This window comes from Perna viridis, chromosome 10, assembly GCF_037379345.1.
Source record: "Perna viridis isolate PV_CMFRI_1.1 ecotype Kerala chromosome 10, ASM3737934v1, whole genome shotgun sequence".
NCBI lineage: Eukaryota > Metazoa > Mollusca > Bivalvia > Mytilida > Mytilidae > Perna > Perna viridis.
Window position 1 is genome coordinate 9,313,053 of NC_142454.1, and position 22,935 is coordinate 9,335,987.

At 32.8% G+C, this 22,935-nt stretch overlaps 1 protein-coding gene across 2 annotated transcripts; it reads left to right on the forward strand.

Moving 5' to 3' along the window:
* Nucleotides 1–6,226: 6,226 nt before the first annotated feature.
* On the forward strand, nt 6,227–22,935 carry LOC148604437 (uncharacterized). 2 transcript variants are annotated; one of them, XM_088548434.1, is made up of 15 exons: nt 6,227–6,942; nt 7,434–7,550; nt 8,782–8,916; nt 9,629–9,715; nt 10,069–10,170; nt 10,940–11,026; nt 11,390–11,491; nt 11,880–11,966; nt 12,905–13,006; nt 14,666–14,815; nt 16,886–17,011; nt 17,254–17,479; nt 17,836–17,916; nt 18,527–18,616; nt 19,107–22,935. In XM_088548434.1, exons 1-15 carry the CDS (start codon nt 6,263–6,265, stop codon nt 19,401–19,403), a joined length of 2,469 nt encoding a protein of 822 aa, XP_088404560.1. In that variant the 5' UTR covers nt 6,227–6,262; the 3' UTR covers nt 19,404–22,935. The 2 variants fall into 2 exon arrangements, with proteins under 2 accessions (XP_088404560.1, XP_088404561.1); XM_088548435.1 differs by lacking the exon at nt 7,434–7,550.

Consider the following 22,935-nt stretch of genomic DNA (forward strand, 5'->3'; position numbering starts at 1 on the left):
AATTATCTCATGTACATTATAAACCGTTCTTTATATATGCATCTTTTACATAATACATTTAATTACGAAACTAATTAATATTTTCACTATATGATCTGAAGCTAATGCAACATTCCTGAAATATACTTATGATATGTGTATATGTATTACAAAATACATTCGATTTCACTTAACTATAATTCTTCATCCGCCGATGAAACTTGTATCCCTTAAGACTGCCTCAGTGATTGCAAGCTGGAGCGTGGAGACACTATACGAAACCGGAAAAGCTGCCTAGGCTGCAATATAAATGGATAAAATTGATATTTTGGGACGAAGTTAGATAGACATTATCATGAGCGGTCATACTATCTTTCAGGACAAACTTTACTGTAGTCTGGGCCACAAAACGAGGATGCAACTATTAACATGGAGTAGAAATCTCACGAAACACGAGGCCAAATCATCATTCATCGAATGGAATCATGTTAGTGAAACATTTATCGTGGCAAGATGTATGTCAAAGATACAAAAAGTAACAGTCATTCAAAGCTACACTCCTACCAACGTTGCAGAGGAAGAAGAAACAGAAGAGTTTTACAAGCAGCTCCAAGCTACCCAAGATTGAACAACACATGTGGCATCTTGATTGTAATGAGTGACATGAATGTCAAAGTTTGAAAAGATAACGCAAGGAGAAAACTCATTACGGGGAAGGAATGAATTCGTAACATCAACGAAAATGGAGAACTCAGAATGCAGATTTTTTCTCCCAGAACGATCTGATTATAGGAGGTACGACATTCCTTACAAGGATATACACAAAACAAATTGGGTGTCTCCATAGATGAAAACTAGAAACCAGTTAGACCACATTACAGTCGCCAGGAGATAGAGAAAGAACATGACAGCTTATCGAGGTGCTGATATACATCTGATCATCAACTTTTGGTGGCTAAGTTGAAGATCAAGATAGCCATGGCCACCAGACAAAATCATATTAGAAGGCGGGAGTATAACATTAGAAGTGGCGCAGTAGACAAACAATTGGAAAGAGTAAAATCCGCATATAACACCACATGCCAAGAAGAACTTGGATTCTCAAAGAAGGAATACAAACCATGGTTATCTAACGATACATTCGAGACAACTGAGAAGCGTAGGTCTGTTAAGATATAATTTGACCAGGTCAAGACAAGATTGTTGAATAAATGGTTGAGGAGCGAACAAATAATAAGCACTGAAAAAGAAGTAAAGAGAAAGGAACAGACAGGATAAAAGAACCTACATCAACGAGCTCACTTCAAAAGCAAAGAATGCAATGAACAGAAATGATACAAAAACGGAGTACAAAATCACACGCCAAACTGACAGGTAGAAAGACGAACACATCCAAACTAGTGAAAGACAAAGATAGCAATATGTTAGCAAACCTAGATTGACCACTTTTAAATGGAGAAGATATATCAGATGCTCCTGATCTACCTCTTGGAGAAGACCTTGATGTTGATACCGGCCCATTCTCGAAGGATAAAATCATAAAAGCCCTAATAAAGACTGGAAAAGCCCCAGGACCGATCAGCACTATTTCACCTGTTCTGTTGCCACTCGGACCTGCACGTGACCCTACATCACCTTGCATGACCTGTTTGAAAACTGTTTTACTCTGGGAAACAGTCGAAATCCCTAAAGAATGGAGTTTAAGCTACATCGTTATGCTTCCAAAGAAGGGCGATATGAGCAGCTGCCAAAAACTGGAGAGGAATTCAGCTGCTCTACAGATTCTGATGCGGTCGATCATAGAATGGCAATCAGCCCTCTACATAAACTTCGTGGACTTCAAGAAGGCCTTAGCATAGTTAACAGAAATGCACTTTGGAAGGTACTAAGACACTGCGGAATCCCTGTCAAATTGTAAAGACTTATCCAAGGACTCTACAAAACACCGAATGCTAAGTGTATAAGTATATAAGTGTGCAATAATTTAAATTAGATAAAATATACAATATTGAATTTACTCAAAGATTGCTTCTTGTCTAATTGATATATTTTGGGATGCTAAAGGGCTATAGACTCTAGATTGGCTATGCATAATTGATTGTGACGTGGGCTATTTCCCTGCACAAGTACCAGACTTTCTTGTGCTATCGCAGGGGTAATTTTCCGGCATGCATGAGTCTCAAACTTTCTCATGATATTTATGGTTTAGAAAAAAGAAGCAGCTCCTCATCAATTCCTAAAAACAAAGCCATGTCTTGTTTAGACCAAGTAAATTTCATCCAATCCTCATCAAATATATGGGGTGGTTGGCAGGATTTTACTTTTCACTTTTTACACATTATGGGAAAATATCCGGCCTACTGGTATTTTTTTTGGTGAATAGACATATTCTAAATCCATAGCCACAACAGTTTCAGAGAAGAAACATTATTTTCATCACCAAGAATTGAAAGATTAATCATAGAACAAAGGTTATAGTGGTAATCAAAAGAATGTAATCCAGGGACAAAGACCAGACATGGAAAACAGACATACTCAACACAGAACATAACGTAACTAAAATTATACATACAAAGTAAAAAAAGCAAATGAACAACTCGGACTCCACTAAAAACTGGGAGCACGGACCAGGTGCACCGGTAGGGTAAGCGTCCTCTGCTTTTCTAGAAACACCCACCGAGTTGCTCATAAAAAGTCAAGTCCGGGGTAGACAAAGGAGGGAAGGAAAACTACGACCCGTTGAATAAATCAGTTTTCATGGTGTTGATGGATACACCATAACGATCTACGATTTCATGATAACGACCATAAAACTTCTGTAGTGGTGACTTCAATCTTGTAGCAACATAACCCTGTTCCAGAAGTCTATTTGTTAAAAATCTAGCGCGATACAAAAAGTCTGAGTATTTTCGGCAAGCTCTGGCATAACGCATAAGTTGTGATATGAACACTCCTTACGCAGGTGCTGAAGAGGTGTTGCCACAGATGAAAGGAAAGTTGATAATTTTGAGTGAAAGGTCATCACGTTTGTCGTAAAGTTTGGTCAATAGTTTTTCTTTACTATCGATTTCTGAATGTAGGTCAAGATATGAAGCTGACCTTACAGTGTCTGTAGTATCCTTTATCTCACGTTCTTTGGGGTAGATGCAATGTATCAAATCCCCGAAAGTAGAATTGTTTAAAGATAATACGTCATCTATATAGCGGAAACTAAGATTAAAAGATCTAGCCAAACGATGTTCTTTCTTCAAATCAGATCAAATCAGCTATAAAGTCAGCATCATAAGAGTGAAGGAATAGGTCAGCAAGTAAAGGAGCACAATTTGTTCCCATTGGAATGTCAACCGTTTGTTGAAAAACACGTCCACCACACTAGACAAATATTTTGTCGATTAAAAATTCCAGCATTTTGTAAACATCTTCCTCTGTATATTTGGAAGATGATTTGGAATTAATTCTTAAAATGTATGAAGAATCTCTACTAAGAACTATATATTTGTATCTAGGTTTACCTTTTTTTAAAAAAAAAAAAAAACAACGATGTATGTTTTTAAGTCGGGATTTTAACTGTATGGGGAATATAAGTATACAGTGCTGAAAAATCATAGGTTTTAATGCTATTCAGATAACTAATTGTGCCCAAAAGATCTTTCGATTTTTTCAGGATCCACATGGAATTAATACAACTACGGGAGTAACAAGTGTTGTGGTAGGACTGCGTACCCTCTTTGACAGTTGTGAGTATAGAAGTTAAAAGTTTTGAAAGAGGTTTGGTGGTACATTTTGCAGATCCAGCTATGAAACGTTGTTTGTATGGATTCTTGTGGATTTTAGGTATCCAGTACATAAACGGTAAATCACAATCATCGCCCTTGGTAGAGAGATCAAAAGAGGATAGCACAGACTTATGGTTTTCATAATCTCTTCTTTGGAGAGTGTGGTAGCAGTATAGGTCTTATCACTGCTATTATATTCTACGTCTACCTCTGATAATAAACATTTGATGTAAAACGTTTTGCAGACAAAAACAATGTTGTTTTGGGCTTTGTCTGCTGGTACGACAATATATTTGTCGTGCATAGTAGACAATGTTTTTGCTACAACGGGGTCTTTGAAAACTGATGTAGCTTTGGCACTCATTGACCTACTTAAAGAGTTCATTTGTTTCAAAATTAAAGACCTCACGGCCTTCAAGGATTTGTATATTATAGTGCCTAAATACAAGAAACTAAAGTGAAAAAATCCTGATTTTGAAATTCCCGTTCCATTAAAAAAAATAGAAGCGGGAGGGGATGTAAACCTATTAATTAATTTTATTTGGTCTTAACAAGAATACAATATCTGATTATCTGAGTATTTACTTTCATATTTCCTCCCTTGATATTTATATAACATTTCACATTTTTTGTTTATCGTTAAGTTGACAAGCAAAACAAAACAACTGCTATATTCCTGAAAAAAAATTTAATTACTACTGACAAAAAAAAAATAATATTTTAAGAAGAGAAGACAAAATTATTTAGCAACATTGAAAATCCCAGGCCCCCCTCGGTATAAAAAGGTCGGTGCCTTAAACTGCATGGCACTGGAGCATTCAAATTTAAATGGATTGAATACTTAAAAATACTTGGGATTATTTAGCTATGAGTAAGATTTTTGCGAATCAATTTCGGATTATTAATGTTAACTCAATTAGGCGAGTTTTGCAAGGTCAGTTTATTATAGGATTGAACAGATATTTTCGATCGTTCATAAAGTGTTTGGGAGTGGAGAGATCCGTTCAAACATGCATGAACGACCGAAAATAGCTGTGTTCAATCCTTATAATTCCGACAGTGAAGTCGGCATGGACGAAGTGATAATTGGCATTGAAAAATACGAGATGTAAACAATTCAACAGGAATATAATTTTTAAGGAAATATGACAAGGAAGAAGGAAAATTATAAGGTTTTTCCAAGGGTTCAGTCAGACTCAGTTATGAGTTTCTTTCCCCAAGCTGAAAATTACTCTCTGTAAACATACTTGACCAGTAAAATCAATGTACGTGTAATAAACTATTCTTACGGCTATATTATGCCGTTCAAGTCGTTGTCACACTCTTTCGAACTACACGGCCGCCATATTGGTTTCAAGTTGTCTGGCGTTCATGCATGTATGAACGATATGGCGAAGCTCATGCATGTATGAATTTTCTGGCAACGACGTTCTCGACCAATCAAAAACGGCTATATGCATGAAGAATCTCATGATTAGAATTATTCAACCTTGGTATAGCCTTATTTCTGGTTCATCCAGAGGTAAATTCTACTCGCTTTTCAAGACATCCTTCGGAATTGAAAACTGTATAGCCAAATTACAATGGCCAAAGGACCAAAGACTAAAGTATTTGGCAAGGTATTACATGTATTACATGTATGAGTATCCAAATCGTAAAAAATGGGTGGTTTACTCTTATTTTGCAATTTGAATGTGTTACAAAAAACTTTCTGTGTACATTAAAAAATATTTGCTATGCTATGATAGATTTATCACAATTCGCTCTCTATAGGTATCTATATTTATCTCTGCATTTCTTATTGCTCATTTCTGTGTCGTATATTTTGTGTGTGTGTGTTACTGATTGACATCGTTTTATGTATGTGTCTGAGCGTATATAATAAAATCTGAAATCTGTAATCTGACAACATACGTACTCTGTTTTCCCAAAATTCGACCTAATGATATCGCGACATAAACTAGGTCGATAGTAGGTCATTAATTTGCAACTGGATTTTTTTTAAATAGACAGCTTGGATGCAACTATTTAGAGCATTGTAAATAAATAAATACATGACCATTGCCTTACGCTTATTTACAATCTCTTAAACTTCTTATAAAATTTAAAAAAGAACATATTTTACGATAAAATTTAAGAATTGTACATCTACCATATGAGAGAAACCCACCATAGTTTTATTGACTAACATACGTACTACCGTTTTCTCAAATATTCGACTCGACGAAATCGCTACCAACCAATATGCTTGGCAATCTCTAGGTGCATGATTTGCCAAATAAAAATAAATAAGTGTATTTATATTGGTTATAGCATTTTTGAATTTTGTGTGAAGTGGGAACAATATAGAATAATGGACACCACTTTATCATAATAAATCTCGTATAGGGAGGCATGCGTATAAAATAGCTACATTTACGTCATTTTCGATTTATAAATAGATATGGTATTTCCACTAATTGCTTTCTATTTTACCAGGAAGTAAAAAACCCAACTAACCATCCATTATGTCCACCAATAATTTTGAAACGTGTGAAAATTGTGGAAGTAATACGTATTTAAAACTATGTGCAAAATGTGAATTACGAGTGTGTAAAGAATGTTTTCAAAATCATGGGAATTTATGTAAAAGGATTCAAGAATACATGATAAAAAAAGGAGATCAATGTACGTTCCACAAAGGATGTAACATAGTTTCGTTTTGCTTAGAGTGTTCGATATTTTTGTGTGAACAATGTACCGAGAATCATGAGATTCACAAAACAAATGTTCAATGTCTCACAACTGCTGTTTGTGCTCTAAAAGAACAAATACCTAAAGTAACCAGTGATAATGAAAATAAAATATTTGAAGCAGATAGATATATTCAGAGCTTCCCCGAAAAATCTAAACAGATTAATGAAATAACAGATTTTTTAGCAAATCACATTTCAAAAACGAAACGAATAATTGACAAGACAAATAAATATAGGACACACATAGACAGCAAATGCCTGAAATTGGAAAGTTTCAAAGCCTTCTTGGGAGAAACTTGTAAATTACTAAACAGTCTTCAAAGGCAGTCTAATCCTCATACATTCTTATTGATATGGAATGGTATTAATAATGAGATCAGTTTGGAGCAGACACAAATAGCCTCGGGGTGTGATGATAAATCCGTCTTCGACAAATTGCATGCTTTATGTCGGTGAGTAGTATTTTTCAAATGTATTGACTGTTCTCAAAAACCGAAAACCGAATTGATCTCCGTACCTTTTCTCTTTCGTCCATACCGAACTTAACTTTTATAAGCGACTAGGTGGGTGTTTGTAGACAAGCAGAATACACTTACCCAACAGGTATACCTGGTTCATGCTCTAAGTTATTGGTGGAGTTCGAGTTGCTCATTGGCTTTTATTTCTGTCTACCATGCTCGAATCTTCGTTCCCATGATTACTCTTATTTAAATTATATGCTACCAACCAAATGAACAACGCAAAAAAAACAAATGTAAACGTTAGAGTAAATGACACTTTTCATCGAAACTAAATACATTGTGGTGTGTTGTCTACATATATGATATTATTCAAAGATATACTGTTGGTAAGAGCCTTAAACTTGTCAATATTAATATAAGATAAAGTGTTGGAATTTTTTTTCTTTAACGTAATATTCCTTTTTTCGAATTATTGTTTTTAGACATTTAATAAAAGATTCAATAAAATGTAAAATGTTGTGTTGGCAAAACAGCTGCAGAAAGCGGAAAGACGTGATCTGGCAAGGCGGTACAAACCGCCGAGAGGTAAATTGGCTAAGGTAGGCGTTTCGCTGGTAACATCAATAACGGAAGTTCCTCCGTGCATCATTGAGTTAACAAGGAGCCCGATCCTCAAATACGTTAGGCCACATGTAATTAAGTTACCTGGTAAACCCATCTTCCCGTGGTACCACAGACAGGTATAGTACAATATGGCCCAACGCAGAATCATAGGATCGTGACCCCTCTCATCTTGCCAGATTCCGCCAAAATGGTCACGTCCAAACGTGTCCATCCCCAAAAGCGCGCGAAATACACCACTTGCGAAGAAAACAAAACTCAAAAAATAAAGTATATTATTTTTGCGGATAACCCAACATCTATCATAGGAGACTTCGTACCAGGGTTGCCAGCTAAAACAAAAATCTTTTCAACAATATATTATTCCATTGCCGTTATGCATATATGGCGACATAGATTATTCTTTCTTCGGTCCCTTTTATCAAATACTTATATCGCGAAATTCATTTTAACTCTATGTTTAACTGACATCAAGTCTACTCTTAATTGGGTCAGTTCAGATGGCAGATGCACATAATGATAAAATGTTCATTTGATACTGATCAAGCATTTCGAACTAATACATTGTAATTTTTGTTTCTTTTACTTTTTTGAAATTTTCTTTGATGTCTTGAGCAAAATATTAGAGCAACATATGACAAACTTTTCTTTTTGTACCTAATTCACAATATGCTAATTATGAGCAGTAGATCACTTTTTCATTGAGTTATGCTATGTGTCATTAAAAAAACTAGTATTCGTTCTCTCGGGAGTCATATGATATAAATCTTATGTAATTGAATTATTTCAACTACATTTATTTACAATAAACACAGATTTCGCATCACAAAAACATCACTTATTTTAAAGGACAATTATAACTAATTAATTTTCGAAAATTATGCATATGTTGACTTGCAGAAAAAAAATCACACTTTGAACATGTATTTATCATCATGAAAGTATTAACAAGAATTAAACAGACGTCTTTAGCAAAAAAACACTACAACAAGAAAAAAACACGCCATGAGTATGGACGTTTTTATTTCGAAATGCGTATAATAAATGTACTACAGATACATTACAGCTATTTAAGAGATGGTTTATAAAATTGATAAAATGTGCATATAACAAGATATGATATACGATCAAGTTGATTAGGTTTTTAGTGTAATTCATGTTGTTTTTAGGTTTTTTTTTCAATTATTTTTTGACACATTTATTTCACAGAACTACAAAAATGAATGATGCTTTAAACGAAGAAGTAAATGACATAAAAGTATTTGAGCAAATAATAAAGCAATCGGAAAACCAATGGAAAAAGAAACCGAACTTTCCAAAACAACTGGGGCAGTTGAACACGAGGTATGCACTCTTAGCTTGAAGTATGTACTACACTATTTTCATTCTATTATGCATTCTTCCTAAGTCATCTATCAGAAATGCAAGGTAGCAAGTCAACATACATAATGCTTCAACTTAAAGAAATTGAAAGAAAGTAAAACGTGAAACAAAACGAAAATTCATTTGACATTCAACAAAAAGAACATTCATTGGAATTGGGATTTTAATTTTAGAAGCTGACAATTTTGAAGGAATGGCTAATATGTGGAACAAATTAAAGTTGAATAAGAGCACGGATGCTTATAAAATTAGAATTGTCTAGTTCTGTAACATACACTTCTTGATTTGAAATTTTATGATTTAACATAAACTGCTTCCATAAGTAATTATATGTGATCATTTTATATTTCGATGCACTTTACTCTAATCAACATCAGTTTGAATTGAATGCCACAGAGGAGACATTTTATGAATGGTATACGTAAGCTCACATACCTCACTTGTACATCTATAGCTGGTGAAGGGGTTGTTGTTATTCTTACAATTTCTCAAAATAAACGGACACTTTGTGTACAGAAATATTTTGTTTATTATTATTGTCGATCGTTATCAAAAATAATGGCAGCTTCGATGAACATTTTCTATCTAACAAATTATGCTCTATTAAAAAAATCGAATATGCAACGTTCAAAGCTGAACATATATAGATTTGACAAGAAGATAATTGTTTCAGAGTTGATGAAATAAAAGGGCTAAGAAGAGATAAATTTGCACTAGAACAAACATTTGACATTCAGCAAAGAGAGCATTCTTCGGAAAGGTAATGTTGATTTTACAAGATGACATTTTTTGTTAGGGGTGTAAACTTCCATCAAATGGATCTAGAGTAAATGGAAATATGCAAATTTTATAATGTTTGTGCGCACTCTTTTGTTCACGGACGCGTATTGATTTATAGGTTTTGTTTTTATCGTGCATTAAGTCTGATTCTTTAAGTTATCGTCTGCTATCACATTTCAATGAAGTGTCAAAATACTTTAAAGCTTGATATGTACAACATTGATTTAAATAAGCGGCTAATATTTGCGTTAAAGTCTAACTCAAATGAATTATATAAAATTTAGATACAAGATTAGTCTCTTTAATGATTAATTTACGGATTTTCCATTCCAGGACAAAGTCTGAGGAGGAGATAAAAACACTTCGATCTCTCAACACTGATCTGAAATTAACTTTGGATAAATTACAAAACGAAAATAAAGATCTTCAGAAAAGGTAACATACTATAACTGGAGTGTCGTGTGGTAATTTAACAGCATGTCAAGTGCACGTGTCCTGATGTCTAAACTTATTTTCCTTATCATACTCTTAGACTCACCATGATTGAGGTTCGTCCTGTGAGGACCCAAATCTGGAATATGAGACCGGGAAAATTTTCATATACCTTTTTTTTATTGTATACTCAATGTAACCACTGTCAGATAAATCCGGAAAGAAATTTAGATACGTGTATGCAATTGCCAAATGGTAACATCTAAAGCGTTAAGATATTTAAGTGCATATATAAGAATCAATGTAGTACACACGAATTTAGTTGAAGAATTATGTACAAAATTTTCACAGTATGAATCAGGTAAAGTAATATTCATATCTACTTTTTTCTCTTACACGGTAGTTTTGTTCGTTTTATTACGCACAAAAGTCCTGCTATGGGAATTTATTTTCGCCAAGACATTGTACTTAATAAAATTCTGAATGAAAATAAATCAGAATTATTACGTTCAAAGGAAGTTCCTTAATCTGCACTAACATCTTTATTTATGCTAATGAATTTGACATTTCCTGAACCATCCAATCGTTTAACTACCAAACAAAAACATAAGTTTACGTTAATTAAACTAAGCCAATCTGTGCATGTAAATCAAACAAGTAGTAGCAACAAAGAACATCATGTTTTAAAATTATTTTAAAAAATGTATATTTTGTTTATGTTCATGTATACATTTGACGCATATATAAATTCATACAAATGTGACTCTTTTAGAGTTGAGGAACTTGAAGGGCTAAAAGCAGAAAAACTTGAGCTAGAGCAAAAATTCGAAATTCATCAAAAACAGCATAATGCGGAAAGGTAATTTCAAATCAGTGAGCATAGCTGATCGCTTACAAATTTTATTCTGTCATACAAGTATCAAGAGAGGAAGGTCGTTTTGAATAAATTCGTCGTTTTACTTTTATAAACATATTTTCGGTCGCCTTGATATAACATAATCTATCAAACTCATCTGCATTGACTCGTATACCAATCTAGTGTTAATAAAGAGTGTTATTCTAACAAAAAAGGCTAAAAACGCAAGCAATAAAAGTAACACGATGTCAATTTACAAAAAAGAAGCTGCTGTTTTTTTGTAAAGCCAAAGTAACATAGCAAGATTTGTTTTCACCCTTTTGATTTTTAATAAGGTTGGCACTATTATAAGAGAAATCTTTTCAGAGCAAAATATGAAGAAAAAGTTCAGATACTTCAATCTCTCAATAGCAATGTGAATGCAGCTTTGGAAAAACTACAAAAAGAAAATTATGATCTCGAGGAAAGGTAAAATTGTTTGCAAGCTATATTATTCTCCCCGATATAAATATAAATGAGAAGATATTGATGGAATGAAAATATACGTATGTAGAAGCTAACAAATTGTATAGTTACATGTATGATCACAGTTGCACAGATTCCGCTTTCTGCACAACCACCTTTACTGGAGTACACACTTCAATTCTAACTTGTTCATATCAACCGTAAAACCTATGCAGGAAAAAAAACATACATTTTATTGCGTGTAAATAAAATATACTCATTTGGTTTGTCATGTAGTAAACACAACAGCATCTGCAAAGATTTGTTTGTTCAGTTATCATAAGGTATTCTAAATGAAAACAACAATATCAGTATCAGTTAAATAAATTTGGCACGAAAAATACTATTTCAGATATGCAGGAATTGAAAGGCTCGTGGGTGAAAAGGTTGAACTAGAACGAAAACTAGAAATTCAACAAAAAGAACATTCTTCGGAAAGGTAATGTCAAGTTAACGAACCTAGCTTATTATTGTAAAGTGTCAACATACTAATATATTTTCTTATTATCAACTGCCTTTAAATTGTCTCATTTAGCATACTCTACTCCACTCATCAGCAATGTTTCATATTTTGATGTATTTTTTCTGAAAGAAAGACAGGAACTGTAAACACAAATGATATAAATAGCAGGATGTCAATCAAAATTGGAAATTACTATTAAATTGCATCAAACTCTACCAAGAAAATGTGCAAGATTATTTTTTCGCATTTTAGATAATTTATTTAAGTTTGACTATTATAAGATGTCTTTTTTTTTGGGGGGGGGGGGATTTATGAAAAATTTAATTTAAGAGTGTAAAGACTCTCAATACCAAAGTGACAGCAACTTTCGATGAATTACGAAAAGAAACTAAAAATATCGAGGATAGGTACAATAATTTTCATAAAAATCAGAATACAAATTCAGCTATTCGCTTGGTTTGTTTGTTTGGTTTTTTTTTTGGTTTTTTTTTGTTTTGTTTTGTTTGTTTTGTTTGTTTTGTTTTGTTTGTTTGTTTTTGTTTGTTTGTTTTTGTTTTTGTTTTGTTTTTGTTTTTGTTTTTGTTTTTGTTTTTTTTTGGGGGGGGGGTCCTAAATCGTAGATTTTATAAATTGCAATTAGTCAACATAAAATCACAAAACGTAATGATGTAATCGCATTGGTAAGGAGCATCCCTTTAAAAACGTGCCTTTCTGAATGGTGATCTTAATTTTTCGAAAGTAAACCACTGCAGTCAAACCAGTGAAACAGGGTTCAAAAGACTATGATTTTTTCATACTGAAAGTTTTCCATACTATGGTTAATGAACATATGTCTTGTATTCAAATCAAATATTTTTGAATACTGTTGGTTCAAATAATTATTCAAAATTAGACTTTTTAAGTTATCATTTCAGGGCAATGTATGATGAGGAAGTTAAAAAGCTCAAAATTCTCAATACCAATTTGAAAGAAAGTCTGACAAAAGGACGTGTAGATCATAAAAGCCTTCAGGAAAGGTAAAACAAACGCTGAACTGTATAAAGCAAGTGTTGTCTGTTTTTCATAGTATACTCTTAATGCAAAAAATGAATGGAATTATTGACAATAAGCAATTTTTTGGTAAGGGACTTCAAACTTTTAAAGGAAGACTGACTTTCATGTTGAAAAATGGAAAATAACTGATGCTATCAAAATGTACGATAATGTTGTGTTTCACAATTTTAAATCTTGGTGTCAAAGTTAGGTTCAGATATTTCCTACGGGTAATTGCAGAAATAAAAATGTCTAAACTCAAGGCGCAGCGCTATATTATCATCATAACAATGTAGAGCAAGTAACTTTAACCAGCTTTTAAACGAAAAAGACAACAAAATAGAAGATTGTGAAACAAAAATTAAGCAGTTGGAAAACGAAATAATATCCAAACAAACAGTAATTAACAGCTGGTCAAAAGAGTATCAACAATTGAAACAGAAGTATTCAAGTCTAACGATAATGATCTATGTTTTTACTACTTTCTCTGGTATGGAATCTCGATTTCATTGGAAGATCTTTTTTCGAATAAGAAACCCTCGTTGTACTACACTTTTAATATACAGAATATTCTTATAGATAGCAAAACGGTTTAAGAAAACTTTGTGTCGTGTTCGTTGTGGCTGTTATCCTGGGAAAGCTAAATAGGTTTGATATCGCTTAAATTACATTCTTATATAGTTGTATTGGTTCGTGTTGTTGTTGACAATAGCCCTGCTATTGGGAATAATTTCAGCCATTACATTAGCTGTAGTAAAGTTCTGTGTGAAAACAAATAAGCTCTGATATTTTTAATTAAAGGACATAAATAAATTTGCTGCATAAATGAATTTTACACAATTATGAATGCTCCAAGAGTGACAAAATAAGGAACAATAAACTAGAACGAAAACTGGAAACTCAACAAAATGATCAATGTTCTGAAAGGTCATGTTAACCACTTTAAATGTCCATCTTGTGGAAGCAGTGTCAAACATATCTGCTTTCAATCAGCTTGTCGTTTTAATGTCTTTGAATTGTTTTCTTTTTGCTTACTTTACTCCACTTATCTGCAGGGTTAATATTTCAAAGGTTTTTTTTTTTAATAATGCTATTTCCAATAAAAAAGCATGATATCGAAGCAAAAGAAGAAATTAACTATTGCGTGTATGACAATACACCGAACTTTACCAAAATAAATGCAAGATTTGTTTTCGACTTTTAAATGAGTTAGTAAAGTTGTATCCTCAAAAGATGTTCTTTTGGGATAATGTTCGAAAAGAAAGTTAAGGAGCTTCAAACCCTCAATACCAATGTGAAAGTTACCTTGGATGAATCACAAAAAGAAAATAAAGATATTAAGGAAAGGTATAACTATTGGCACTAAATGACATTCTTTAAAAAACTCATTACCATTATTTTTGTAAATGGATCGATATTGGAGGAACTCCAAATCAGTATATTTGAGCTCATAAAACGTAACGATATCCACTATCTGCTCGATCAGGTGTATTGCAGTGAACAACATCGATTTATTATACATGTGTATATCAAATCAACCGTAAAGCTACAAATTCATATATTTAGTTACTTTTTGTATATTAACAGCGCCATATAACTAAGTAAATAAGGTTCAGAGTTATAATATCATAATAACATTGTAGAGCAGCAAGTAATTTTGACCAGCTTTTAAACGAAAAGGACAACAAAATAGAAGATTGTGAAACAAAAATTAAGCAGTTAGAAAGCGTAATAACATCCAAACAGACAGTTCTCGACAATTTGTCCAAAGAGTGTAAACAGTTGAAGGAGAGGTATCTAAGTATATCGTTAACAGTATTTTGTAGTCACAAGTATTGAATCTTGATTTTATCATAAGATGTTGGACACTAAAATTATTTTGAAAAACGTATTGACCTTCTTCTTAATTTATATACTACGAACTTTTTAATATATATTAAAACGGTTTAAGATGATCTGTCGTATTCGTTGCAGCTGCTATACTAGCATAGAAAAGATATTCTGAAATGAGATGTTTTCTTCTGTTGCTGTTATAGTTGGACCCTTTGAGTAGATAGGAAATACGTTGGACTCTTACAAATGCGTTCTTTTCAATGATTGTGCGATGGATACAAATAAGAGTACTTCTATGGTAAAACGTTTTATATCGTATATTTAAAAACATTCGTGAGTTGTTTTCTTTTCTTTTCTTTGTTTTCGTCAATTCGAACAGCGGACTGGACAGGCCGAGAAAAAATACCTTAGTAGTCCTTTCTTTATAACTAGGGACTCATACCTTTTTAAACTGATCTTTAGGTGTGTTTATATTTTTTTCACAGTGGCCAGATTTTAAAGGGAGAGGTTTGTGATCACGCCAAAGTCCTTTGACTCCGCTGCACCTTTTTGCGCCTGTCTCAAGTCAGGAAATTCTGGCCCCTGTATATTCTTGTTTCGTTTTCACCTTTAGTTTTTTTATGTCATTTAAGTATAATGGGGCAACTATTTCGCTATACCTGAGTGTATATCTTAGGCTGACATTTTCATTCCGGTGGGGTTGTTTTCTCTTTGACATATACACCATACCTATTCTCCTTATATAATGTACACTGAATAACAGAAACAAAGGATTTTGTTGTGTCTGCTTAATTATGCATAATAATTGTAATTTTTATACAATGATATACTTAAGCTCCCTTACAACAAAAACGCAAGACTATAAACGCCTTGGCTGGGCTCCAAAACAAGAAATATTAGTTTGAGTTCACATTTTTTTTAGTGAATTTAGTTTTTCTTTTAGGTGGACAGTAGTCTGTCTCTCCACATTCAATAATGTTTGCCCCTGATAAAAGCCGTAATGCTGAATTTTCTATGTTTGATTCTATTATATTTGTATTTAGTTTCGTATCATCTTTCTAATGTGCCTTTTGTTAATGTTTTGTTATCCGTATTTGGTGTTTTGTTTTGTTTCTTCCTCCTGTCTTTATTGAATCTATAGTGCAACGTTCTAACGATGGCCTTCTTGCTTACACTTTTCAACTGATTTTGTGCTGATTGATTTGTTTATATTAAAGATTTGAAAAAGACATATGTGCTATAAGTTTTCCTTCAATAGTTAGTGACATATATGAAGGACCTGATAAAGTAATGATGTAAACAATATCAACACGAAACAGTAAACAGGCGGGCGAGACAAAGTCATATCTTCTTGCTGTAGTAATTTATAATATATCAAATATAAATTTGGTCCAGAAACAGGGCTGTTATTAAGTATTCTATGAGTTGTTGGTATATTGGATCACCTAGTCCGTCTAAATTCGTTCAGCGAATTTCGTCTTCTTATGATCATTCAATTATTAATTTGGTATGCAGCATCACAGAACTGTTAAATGATGTAGTCATGCTAATCGCTTACACTACAGGAAATGATTTTTCATAGTGAATGTTACCATCGCGATTATCTTCCATATTACTTGAACAAGTACTACGTATACTAAATCTCAATTTCAAATTTTTATAACATATTTCGGGAAAGTTTTAGTTTGTTTTTCTTGGACTATGTATTAGTTAATACAATACAAATATCTAATCTTTTAAGCTTTGAGAAAAAGAAAAAAAAAAGTCTCATACAATTGACAATATTTTTATGGGAAAGTATGGTAGAAAAATGGTTTTAAACAGATGAATGTTGCGTCTAATGTTTTATTTATATGAATAATTTGATCTTACGGAAAGTTTTGAGCAAATGAGTTGATAACAGCTTTAAATATGAGACTATTATGGTTTAAGTCAATTTTTGTACCTGCGTATCAGTCAGTCGTCTTGTCTACAAATTTTCCGTCCTGTCATGTTAAAATGGTATGCATGTCTACTAACCATTTTTGCAGAGAAAGAGAAGCTGTTAGTAAATATGAATTTGATAAGTATGAGATGAATAAAAGATGTAAACAGATGGCTGGTATGGAAAAGAAGATTCACTCTCTTAAATCAGAGAAAGACGAGTTGCAAACCAGGTAGTGTAACGAAACTTAAGAAGTAGACGCGACAATAGCTAAACTACATGATCTTAGATGTCGGTTAGTTTCTGTAATCTGTAATCTGTCATTTTTTATTCTGTTTCTTTGAAAGTCAACTGAGTATTATTAATTAATGATATGCATGTCAAGGATAAATTAGAATGTATTTTACAACTTAAGTTAATGACTATTTTATTTCGGTTTCATAATCATACATTTGCAAATCATCAACGTTTTAGATTAAGTAGTTTTGCTGGAGACAAGTTGACCAGAGGTAACCCAGCAATCACAGACCTGGCAGATCCCAACAGACCTATGAAGATTGGTGAGAGATACGGTGAGCTGTATGATAATGACTGGACTGATGCTATGGAAAAGGTGGAAAGTATGAAAAAGTATTTTCCAGATAAGGATCGATCAGATATTGAGGAAATACTTATTCACTACCTCCACAGAATATTAAGGGTAAGTACTACATTCAAACGTAAGTTAGTTATGTACAAATGAGTTTGTCAAGATGCGTACGATGTCTTATGAGTAGTATACACAAATAAGCATTGCTTCTTTTGAGAGTAATATTCGATATTTTGAAATATGAGTATTAGGTAATAGCAATGTAGCATAAGTATTTTAGTTGAGTAAAACAATTTGAATGCGCAATTAAATGTATCATAAGATTTGTCTCTGACATGTTAAAAGTAAAAACAAACCAACAACGGCTTAATTGTTTAAGACACTGTACATTTCTGAACAGAACTTCTTACGCTAATGGTGAATTGATTTTTATTTTTAAAACCAGCTTTCTTTTTTTATAATTACAGTGTTGCTATGTCCGCTGTTTAGAAACTGTTTCTACGCAAATTAAACAAGTTGTCAGTGTTTTAGGGATCGATGTCAATGAGGTAAAGAAACATTTATTTTTTTTAACTTATTTGATTCGCCAACGGTAAAATAAGGTTATGTAGCGCACTTCTGATTCAGTGCAAAGTACAGAAATGTCTGTATCATTGCATTTTAGTGTTTTTAGCACCTCCATATACTTGTATAACTTTCGATCAAAAATTTCATAGCTTTATTAAAAATGTGAGGGAAAACAAATAAGCCATGATTTATTATATATTAAATTAGGTTGTTTATGATTATTTACAATGCTAATTTCATCTGTTTTTAATTAGGGAATATTTTACGAAAATCAAACACATTTTACACTTCACACCTCCATTCTGCGAATAAACATTTTTCTGATTCAAAATTTTGACTCAAAACCTATGTGGCGTTAGATGAGCAAAGTGTATAGCACTATCCAGACAGACATCCTACTCTAAACGTTAACTGTTAATATTTTAATTGTTCATTTATCTTAAACGGGTTTGAGTTATCTTTTTCTGTAGATCAAGTGGTCCTGGCCTCAGCTGTCGTGATACCAGTCAGTTTATACATCAAGTAATATTATATATATGAAACATGCTGGTTTTGCTCGTTATAACTTAGCTTTCAATGTTGTATTTTCAGTCATATGCGGATTTACCCGAGTTTAAAGATTTGATAGCATACCGTAATTGCAACGCAGAAAGATTTGCACACCAACTGGCTCAGAAAAAGGTATAAGTTCTTCAGTTTTCAACTTATTGGAAACGATATTGAGTATAGGTTTAATAATGTTCAAATTGAAAGGTAATAACAGAATTATTGAATAAAGGTAACAACAAAATTACCGAACACTTATCCGATCCATAATCAAATCAAGTCAAAAATAAATCTGGTAGAATAGATATTACACGATCGGACCAGCTGGTACTAGCCTTGGTACAATCATTTAAAACGAAATGGTGGATTTGCAGCTTGTCAAACCTTCTTCTTCAACTGCGGCGTGAATGTACCGAAGTTGTCAAATCAAGGAAAGGGTCAAATGAAATAGTGCAAAAGGCACTGATATGAATTTATTTTGTTTTGTTTTTGTTTGAATGTTTGTTTGTTTGGTTTTCAGTTTTGCTTTTCTTTTTCTTTTTTGAATGATCGATTATATATGTATTCGCAGTAAAATTGTGAACTGTATGTGGTCTACTGTACTATGCAACATGTCTAATTAAAGGCTTTCTGTGATACTATGTTGGACAAGTGGGAATATCATTGGAAGCACGAGGGTGTCATGGATAAGTTGGTAACCTTCCCGTTTTACAAGAAATGTGTTGAGCTGTGCTGGTGTATGGCAATCAAGGATCCTCCCATGTACCTAGACGAAGACATTCCACCAGGTACAGTGATGGATAAAAACACCTATAGGGAATTTACAAAGAGTGGAGAGATTGTGGAGTACGTGGTATGGCCTGCACTGCGCCTGCATAAAGATGGTCCTGTTTTATACAAAGGTGTAATTCAAGTTAAATGACCGGGCGGTAGTCATTACAATTTCGGTGATAAAGATTAAGAGACAATAATTTAAGAAATTTTCATTTGTAAAAGAGTTTTATGTTGATACTTATAGTATAATATTATTATTAGATGATTGCTGTTTTGTCGTGTTATTGGTATTTGCATAAGGCGCAGGCACAGACAAATATGGCTGAGAACCAATAACAAGTTCAAATATATCTTTTGTGGAGGTTTTTTTTCTGATTGAAGAAGAGACCATTACGTAAAACTTCCATTAACGAGTTTGAACTACATGTATTTCAAAAACTTGACATACGTATGTTTTATGTAATGATTCGTATTTTAATCTTGTTTCATGACAAAGGCGTCCGTTTTCGCTATGTGAATATACGGAATATTTCTTACCCTATCTGTAGAATCCGTAAAATTGACACGTTTGACTGCGGGCAAAAACATTTTGACAATGTTGTAGGTTTGAGCTCACCTGCCTTCTCGATTGTATATTTCTTATTGCTTCGAAAACAACATATGAAACCCTTACAAATTGTCATAAGTGATAATGCTAGGTATATTCAATCCGATTTGATTTTTGTAAATTATATACATGTGTATCTGTTGATATTATTTTCCAAAACAATTCTCATTTGGTCGCTTTTTGTTCGTTTTATCCGACAGTAAAATAATCGTGGTCGTAAATTGGTATGGCGTGGTACATGTCGTCCATGTCGTCGTCGTCGTTGTCCGTAGACACTTGGTTTTCGTGCAATATAACTTGAGTGTTAGTTCGTTTATTTTAATAAAATATTATACCAGGGTTTCAAACCACAAACGAGTGGGTTGTTTGGGTTTTAGTGGAATTGCATGGAATTTAACATTATTACTCCAATAAAAGCATAATTATGTCTATGGTATTGTTCCACAATGTGCTATACAACATTGGTCAAACTTGGTTTTGCTTTTGGGTAAAAGACTTGATTTTTGTCAGAAATTAGAAACAAAAAGAGGAACCAGAAACATGCATTTTTCTGATGTATAGACAATAACTTGACTATTAGTGAATGAGTAATCAAGGGAACCCAGGTTATAGCGGTAATCAAAAGAATGTAATCCAGGGACAAAGACCAGACATGAACACAGACGTACACAACAAAGAACATAAAGTAACTAAAATCATACATACAAAGTAACAAAAGTAAATGAGCCACTCGGACTCCACTAAAAACTGGGAGCATGGACCAGGTGCACCGGTAGGGTAAGCGTCCTCTGCTTTTCTAGAAACACTCGCCGAGTTGCTCATAAAAAGTCAAGTCCGGTAGACAAATGAGGAAAGGAAACTTATGACCCGTTGAATAAATCAGTTTTCATGGTGCTGATGGATACACCATAACGATCCAATGAATGAATCTTTTTTTTAAATTGTATTACAAGGTGCCATACCACAAAGGAAAGACTAGGATTGGTTTTTTGGGTTATGACTTGTGCCAATTAAGAATAAATGGCCACAATGATTTATTTCTTGACGATATATAGCCGTTAATTTATGGTATGATTTTGATATTTTTATTTGAGTCCTCTTGAAATTCTTACCTTTTGGTACTATTTTGAAAATGTTTTTTTTTTCAGTCGATTTCATATAAAAATCCCATTATAAATACACGAGCTTTAATAAGTAAGCTTTCTAAATTAACCCTATCATTTACTGTTTGTGAGATAATGAGGTACAAAGTGATGCACGGATGTACCTTGTAGCAGACCTTTATACTTAAATTTTAAAAAGTGTGGTTATGTTCATAATGAATTGAAAATTCCTCTGTTAAGTGTGTCAAAAACTGGTACTGTGTCCACACTTGCCTCAAGTAGTAAACAGTTTTCAATAGCTGCGTAGCTTTTTATTTATTTTCACTTCATTCATCATTCCAGACGACAAATTCTACGCTCTTGTTTTTTAAGGCGCAACTTCAGCTAAAAACCAAAATACGTTCAGATACGGAATCAGGTTAATATCTGAATTGGCCCGGTAATTTTTAAGTGGTTGTTTCGGCAATCTACACAGTTTACAATTACATATATAGCTAAGTCAGTATTATGGTAGTTAATTAAAAACTACATCTTATTACTGTTGTATGCTTTCTTTAAAAAGTGCAATAACGAAACGGTATGCAAACTTTGACCATCAAACCGTTACATGCTTAATAAATGTAAATCACATTGATTTCTGAATTGTTGAATGTCAAACAAAAATATATGTTAACAAAAATAAAGTATGATCTATGATTATCTTGCATATATAAGTATAGCGATCAATCGTTCGAAATACATTATGATAACAAGTAGAGATGATGCTCTCTAAAGGTTGTGTAAAGAAAACGATATAAAAGTCTATACACACTACATTTGGTCTTCAGATTTTTAATCATGTACAAAAATTTTTTTTCAGACAAAAGCTGATTATCACTAAACAAAAGTGTCCCTAACGAGGTTAACGTTTTATTAACAATAACGACACATTTTAAATATTACACTGTATACGACTGCACATATAATCGCGGTCGTATAATGGTATTGTTCTGCCGTTATACGTAGACAATTGGTTTTCGTGTTTAAGTATTAGTTGGGTGATCTTTTTGAAATTTTATAACATAATTTCAAACCACAGCAGAAAGACTAGTAATGATTGTCAGGGTAATTGCCCCAGCCGTTTTTTTTTTTTTTCTTTTTCTTTTTGAAAAATGAAATTGAAATGGGCCAAACCAAGCATTTCATTGAATTATTTATTTTTAGCCCGATTTTGAAATTTTTGTATTTGATGCCTCATAAAAATCCCTGTTTATATTTGTAAAAAGATTTTATAAATATGGATCAGTGGCAAATATCTCAGATCAGCGCCCTTAAATCAAGACTGTTTTTCACATTTATTTTAATTTTATATAGTGTGCAAAATTGTGTCCAAACCATTTGATGTGCCCATGATGAAATGTATTAAGTCTCTATGCTTAAGTATGGTGTGTCAAAAACGTATTGTCAACAATTGCCCTAATTAAACAGTTCAACATGATGCAATCGTATCATGTTGTGCTCTGCGAAACGCTTGATTAAATATTCTAAAGTCAGTCAGAACAATACACAATAAAATATTTTTTTTCTATTTAATATGATACGATGGTTATGCAAAAAGATGTTAAACGTATTATACTAAAAGTGGATAACAGGGAATAGATTCCTGTTGACTGAGCAACTGGTTAAATTTCAGTACTATTATAAGAATGAAAAAAAAAACTTGTATATTTTCGTATCCAAGATGTTATGGATTTTAAAGAAATGATGGGAGCAATTGAAATACTATACTTCTTTTTTATATCTATAAATTACTATTCGACTACTTAGGACTTTTTTAGAGCGCTAGTCTTAATCGCATTGTGCCAATACAACTTACACCTGTCAATGTTGCTGATTTATGTTTTATTGCTTTGATTTTGCTTTGATGTTTTACTAGTTTATGTTTTAATTATATGTAGCTATTACAAATATAATAAAGATAAACAAAAATA

Excerpts from the sequence above, each read along its gene's own strand:
- LOC148604437 (XM_088548434.1), top strand. The coding sequence starts at position 6,263 with ATGTCCACCAATAATTTTGAAACGTGTGAAAATTGTGGAAGTAATACG. Across the intron at positions 9,716-10,068 it reads AGAGAGCATTCTTCGGAAAG|GACAAAGTCTGAGGAGGAGA; the intron begins GTAATGTTGATT and ends TTTCCATTCCAG. Across the intron at positions 18,617-19,106 it reads ACCAACTGGCTCAGAAAAAG|GCTTTCTGTGATACTATGTT; the intron begins GTATAAGTTCTT and ends GTCTAATTAAAG.